Source organism: Pollachius pollachius, assembly GCF_949987615.1.
Source record: "Pollachius pollachius genome assembly, chromosome: 8".
Lineage (NCBI taxonomy): Eukaryota > Metazoa > Chordata > Actinopteri > Gadiformes > Gadidae > Pollachius > Pollachius pollachius.
In genome coordinates this window covers 6,556,857-6,563,678 of record NC_136941.1, presented here as the reverse complement: position 1 = coordinate 6,563,678, position 6,822 = coordinate 6,556,857, and the positions used below count along the sequence as shown (strand labels likewise).

General features: G+C 49.0%; 1 protein-coding gene across 1 annotated transcript; it reads left to right on the top strand.

The window, feature by feature from the left end:
• Window positions 1-2,442: 2,442 nt before the first annotated feature.
• On the top strand, window positions 2,443-6,822 carry LOC307078973 (hyaluronidase-1; the record flags this gene model as incomplete). Its single annotated transcript, XM_079741014.1, has 6 exons — window positions 2,443-3,087; window positions 3,636-3,884; window positions 4,404-4,550; window positions 5,464-5,550; window positions 6,003-6,230; window positions 6,439-6,822. 6 exons carry the CDS (start codon window positions 2,443-2,445, stop codon window positions 6,820-6,822), a joined length of 1,740 nt encoding a protein of 579 aa, XP_079597140.1.

Genomic DNA, 6,822 nt, shown 5'->3' with positions numbered 1-6,822 from the left:
GATACAATACAAATATTGTACGTGAACAGTGAAGAAGACAGTTAGCAATGCAATGTACTCACACGTGATTTTACAGCACCACAACAAAACACAGAGGTCCAAATAATCCGCCGTCGTACCTTTAAGTAAAGTCCACTTTATTTGTAGTCCTTAATCACAGTTCTCAGAGGACTTCCCAGGCCCACATTATATAACACGTCCTAACCCTAAGCCCTCTGAAGGGCAGGGTTTTTGCTGATCCAGGCTGGCTGTGACATGACATTATAAGCAAAGGGGTATAGCAGTGACTTTTTCAAAGAGTAGACTGAAAACCACTATGACCACCATGAATAAGGAGCCATTGGACTGCTGATGGTCCATCTCCCACTCCCAAATAAGGCATATTTACAATGCAACTACCACACAACCATTTGCTATACACTACAGATTGCTTTTTATCTAGAATCCTCCATCCCTGCCATGTATATATAGATTGATACATTTAGCCTTTTCATTCTAATATTGTCTAATGTATATGTGTGCTGACACCTTCGTCAGGTTGAATTCCTTGCACATTTTTAATCTGGCGAATAGCTAGTTAGTATTAGTTCTGTGTACGAATCGTTTGAAACAAATTATTTTTCATCATCAACTTTCAGCGGTTTCGATTTTCAATGAATTCATTAACATTTGTGTGTTCCATTAAACATCAACCAGGCCATCAGATCCCAATTGCACTCGTCAACACATTCAACCCAATTAGAGGGAAATCACGTTCCTCAAGTTCAAGTAATGTCCAAGCGAAAGCGACGTCAATCAATGTCAGGCACCCTTCCAAAAAGTCAATTAAGTGGGGTATTCTTTATATATTCTGTCTGTCCCCCCTGTCTAGCGACCCCTGGCTCCCTTCAGTGAGTGTCTGTGTGTGTGTCTGTCTGCGTGTGTGTGAGCCAAAGCCATGATTGTGTCAGGGATCTAACGCCATAGTGTGTGTATGTGTGTCTGAAGGAGTGTCTGCATGTGTGTGTGCATATGTGCACATGCGTGCATGTACGAGTGTGCCTGTGTGCAAGCGACCAATTGTTTTGCTGACATCGTCTTAGACCTCATTCATCATTACCCTAATTAGCCACCTCACTGAGTCACACTGTGGTCGTCTCAAATGGCGAGGTGCATGTGCACGTGTTTCTGTGTGTGTGTGTGTGTGTGTGTGTCGTTTTTTTCTGTGTGTGTGTGGGTGTGCGTGCACAGACCTGTCTATCCCTGAGACCGTCTCCCCGGTGCAGAATAGAAATTAAGACATGACTCACAGGGTAGAAACGCGGGGAGGAATAGCTCCGTAAATGTCACGGTGACACCAAGTTAAGCTAAAGTTAAGATTAAACAATGCACTGCGAGAATTCATTTGCATAATGGAGGGACGGCAGGGTGGCTGTCTCCATTCAGGAGCCATGTCTGCATTCATATCACAGGATTTTCCCTAATCCGTCCCAGTGCGCAGAGTGGTGGTGGTGGTGGTGTGAGGGGGAGAAGTTAGGGGATGGGAGATAAAGTGTGGAAGGTACCACGTCGCTCCTGGCTGGGTTAAGGCAGGTTCAGCTGGATGTCTCTCTGTGGAGTGAGTGAATAGTTGACTAGCGCTGTCTGCTAGCGCCAGCTGGCACTATACGATAGAAGTAAACGAGAATATTTAACGTCGGGTGGAGAGAATGCGCGGGGAACGTTGGGTTTTTTACGTTTTTATTCTAACCGGCACACGATGATGTGCAGAACCAGGAGTCTGAACAGCGAGGTCACAAAGGTCAGGAGGAAATCAATATTAAGAAGTGTGTGCTGTTATAAATGCACACTTAACTAAAGGAAAAGGGAGGTTTAATACACATTCAACACCAACATCTTTATTGATTATTCATACAATTATATAAACAATATTAACTCTACAGATATAAATATTTGTGTACTTACTGAAGAACCAACCACAAAGTACACTGTACTTGTGTACTTTGTGGTTGGTTCTTCTCAGTAAAACCAAAGCTTTGAAAAGGCACCAGTTCTTAAAAAGTGGATTCAGGAAATGATTTATTGATGAAGGGCTGAATGCAGAGTCAACAGTGTAAATAAAAAATGCCTGAAAAACTAACTTTCTATTTGTACATGAATAGCATTACATCAGCATCAACAGAGCAAGCGTAATGCAGCTATCTATCTGTTGCATAGGGGACAGGCCATAAATCATAACAAAACGTAAAATATTGCCCAAAAAATGTATTTCCACCATCCACAAGGGTTTCAATATGCATTCAATGTGCCAGCGTCAGTATCGAAGGATACTATATAAGGCTACTTACAACCCGCAAAACGAAACCTTCATTAAAATGATTCATTTTTTTGGTTTCGTGCCCTAGGAAATGATTGGCAGAGAGGTAGGGAAGAGAGCGTGACGACTGACAGCTGGCTGCTCCAATGGCGTGGTCGGATCCCCGACCGAGTACAAACTCAAGACCGGGACCCCACCCGAGCAGGGAGCGCCCCGGCTCTTCCCCGGGCTCAGACAGAACGTTCCCATCGCACCCCCCAAGGGTCCCGCTCCCCACCTTCGCCTTACTCCTCCCCCGTCTCCTCCCCCTCCTCCTGCTCCTCCTGCTGGGCTCCCCCCACCCGGGGCTCGCCGGGCCGCCCCCCCGACCCGCCCGCCCCCCGCTCCTCTCCGGCCAGCCCTTCATCATCTTCTGGGGCGTCCCGGACACCTCCTGCCCCGGGAGGCCGGAGCTGAGCCCGCTGGGCGTGGAGCCGGAGGGCCGCGTGGCCGTGTTCTACGAGGACTCGCTGGGCAGCTACCCCTACTTCCTGGACCGCGACACGCCCGTCGACGGGGGACTACCGCAGCACACGCGGCTGAACAGCCACCTCCAGAAGGCCGGGGAGGACCTGGCGGCGGCCCTGCCCGCCCCGCGGTACCTGGGCCTGGGGGTGCTGCGCTGGGCCGAGTGGACCCCCCAGTGGGCCCGCAACCGGGAGAAGCAGGTGCTGTATCTGGAGGCCTCCAGGGCCCTGCTCAAGAGCTTCTTCCCAGACTGGAGCCCCGTGGAGGTGGAGAAGTGGGCGCAGGTGAGGGGGAGGATGGGTGGTGTTAGGGGCTTAGTAATGGTTCTACTCTCGACGCTACGTAACGAACACACAATGATTCTCTTCGGCGCAGACATGGCCCCGCTTTGGTTCCGCGTCGGGTTTATGTCAGGCCCGTGCTTTACGGACCTAACGGGTCCGTAAAGCCCCTTGCTTTATGTCAACGTGGAACCCTAACTAAGCCTTTAGGGCGGGGGGGATCTTGAGTCAATGCAGGGCGAACATTTGACAAATGATTGAACTTGATGAAAGAGGAGTGGAAGTAATTGTTGCACTACTTTCCGAGGGATTCGCTCCATTACCTTGTGCGTGATTTAAAATCTTTGCATGCTGTTAACCAATCAAATATTTGTGATTTGTTTTCATTTCTACAAACAAGCAGATAATAAGTTCAAAACCTAATGATTGAAAAGGAAAGGATATGGAGATTCGACAATAAGGAAAACACCTAACACAAACTAGGTGTATTGAAATGAAAAGCAGAGCAACCCCTCTTTCTAATCATGGGGCACCTTGATGATGTCACACAGGTGGACTTTGAGGCGGCGGGCCAGTCCATACTCACAGAGACTCTGCGCGAGGTACGGCGGCTGCGCCCTAAAGCATTATGGGGGGTTTCTCCATACCCCACCTGTTACACGCTGGAGCCCAGCCAGACGCCACCAGCTAACAACACCGGAGGATGCCCCGCCCAAGAGATAGAGCTCAACGACCAGCTGCAGTGGCTATGGAAACGAAGCTCTGCCCTCTACCCCTTCCTCTCCCTGGAGAAATTACAGGTAACCGGGGGATTTAGATTTAGATTTTTTATTATCAATGCAATATCAATCAAGATGCATAGAACAAAGGTAAACCTATCTGCCAAGGTCAGCAATTTATCATGGCACTTTAGTACAAGGCCTTTAAATGTTATTCTTAGCATCTAAGAATAACATTTAAATGTATTTTCATCATATTCCATTAAAGGTCCCATATTATACCAAAAGGTGTGAGTGTGATTAGCCATTACAAGCCATTTTGAAATCTGCCTCTTCTGACATCACAAGTGGGTGTGTCCACCTAGATGTGTGCTGGATAGATCAGTCTACCAGCCTACACGGTGGACTGTAGCAAACGTTGCTCATCTATCCAGCAAACAACTAGGTGGATACGCCCACTTGTGATGTCAGAAGAGGCAGATTTTCCAAACGGCTTGTAACGGCTAATCACACTCACACCTTGTGGTATAATATGGGACCTTTGAATCAAAGTTGGTCTTGCAATTAAAATGTCTCATTGTCTGTCTGATTGGCTGGCAGGGTGGAACGTCTGGTGCCAGGCTTCTCCTGTCGAATCAGATCAGAGAGGCTCTGAGAGTGGCCTCCATGTCCGGGACCACCTACGATCTCCCCGTGTTCCCATTGGTCAAGAGCACATACACCTCCACCAATACTTTCCTGTCACAGGTGAGACACACAGCATCCTAGTCCACTCGGTTGCTCTCTTGCGCCTTAATAGCCTACACACACACACACACACACACACACACATACATACATATATATATATATATATATCGAGGAGCAGGAAGCAGATTGCTTGTCGCCGCGACTTAAGAAAGACGGACGTTGCGTGGGAGGATATATATACTGGCAGGGCTGGTAGGCGCGGGGGCAGCGATGAGCGAGCGAAAGGCATGAGCAGACGTGATGTGATGTATAAACATCAGAGCGAAACAGCAGGCCTCTCGCAGGCCAAGGGAGAGACTAATAAAGGTCGACCGCAGCGGCGTCTCCGCTGTACTGGTGTGACGTGTCACTCGTCTTTTTCCCACCGCCGCCGGAGCAACCGCTCCCGGCCAGACAATCTCAGACGATGTCACCATGATTTATGTACTTCTTACGATCTTGGCGTAGGGGGGGGGGGTGGTCAGCCCAACTTTATTTTTTATTTTTTATCTTGTTCGGCGTGTAGTAAACATTAAAGACCGTCTCGCAGTCGGCGTCATCACTGAGGTGCTTCCCTGAAGAAAGAATACAGAGCAACTCCGTAGTATTGCGAGAAAGCTTGGATTATAAAATAAGATAAACGCTTTCGTCAGCATCCCGCAATTTATACTTTTTAATATGTGTTTTGCCTAGGAGAAGCAAAGATGCTGAGCTAAGGTCAGGCCTTTGTCAGCAGTAATATTTGACACCACCTGGCCTTGTCCTTTCACATAAAATAGTATAAGTAGTAGTAATTTACTTCCAGGCCTTTTACATGCAATTTCATCCAAACAAATGCAAGACTTGACAAGACGAAGGGGTGAGTTTTCTTTGCTGCGGGGGGAAACTCTAGAAGTTTCCGTAATTAAACTGCCAACTGTTCTGTATGCAGGCTGACCTGCTCTACACCATAGGAGAGAGTGCTGCGCTCGGAGCCGCAGGAGTAGTCATCTGGGAGAGGGAGGACAGTAAAACAGAGGTAGGTAACGTTACACCACTCCATAAAACATACATATGCCGCCCTCTCCATCACTCCCCCTCGGTTCATTCATGCTTCTCTTCACTTTGTGTCGGTTTTTACTGGCCCTTAAGTGCCCAGGATGTCTTCTTGTGTAATGCCTCAAGGTGTGGAGGTGTGTGTCGGAATGTACGTCCCCTTCATTCATAGTGTGTCTATTAGGGATCTTCTGCAATTCGGTTTCTCCATTAGTTACCGCATTTCTGTGACCTAGCAGATCACTTATTTAATTGAGATACAGGTCTTAAAATAAGCAGGTAGGGGTGAGGATGCCTCCGGGTTTGAATGGGGACATAGGGATCAAACCCAGTACCTTCCTACTGGGAGTGGAACACCGTAACCATTGAAGCATTCTCTCGTTACGTCTATCTGTAAGCTTTTCTTCCTCTCCGGTTCTTCCACCGTCGCACCAGAGGGAGTGCGGAGACCTGGCCGAGTTTACTCGTCAGGTGCTGGGGCCTTACTCCGTCAACGTTACCACGGCGACCAGGCTGTGTTCGAGCGCTCTGTGTCAGGGGCGGGGCCGCTGCATTCGCCAGAACCCAGACAGCTCGGCTTACCTCCACATGCCCACTACCGCCGAGAGGGTGGAGGAGAAGGCGGAGAAGGAGGAGGAGAAGGAGGGGGAGGATGAGGAGAAGGTGAGCCAGGGATCATGCCTAGATGAGCGGTTATGTCAAAAGGTCTAAAAGTTTGCACTGAAATTCTCCTGACTCAAAGTGTTACTTTGACTTAATCACAAAAAGGTCCAACGGTTCCTGCGAACAACAATAAAATGCTAATTTCGCCAGTCATGTCTTTGTTCAACCATTGATGCAGCGTTGTTTCCCCTTGACATTGTGTTCTCAGCCGGATGTAGCCCCGGCCACGGAGGAACCAGACACCACCACAGTCCCGCCGGATGAACCCGACCCGGCGGTGATGTGGAAGAAAGACTTCCTGTGTCAGTGGTTTGAGACTTCAGAGGAGGCCATCTCCGACCAGGAGTCCCCCAAGGACGGGGCCTCCATTGTGGGCCAGGGAGTACAAAAGACTGGGGATGTAGAGGGCCCTGTGGGAACCTCGACAGTAAAGGACTCCTCTCTGGGGGAAACAGGGGACAGCGGCATGTCTGGGGCTGGTAGTCCGAAGCCTTCATCTGAAGTGGCAACGGACCACGGGACAAAACCAGGCTACCAGATCACAGCCCTCTTACTGGTGCTGGTGGCAGAAGAACTGCTCCTGGTCCATTAG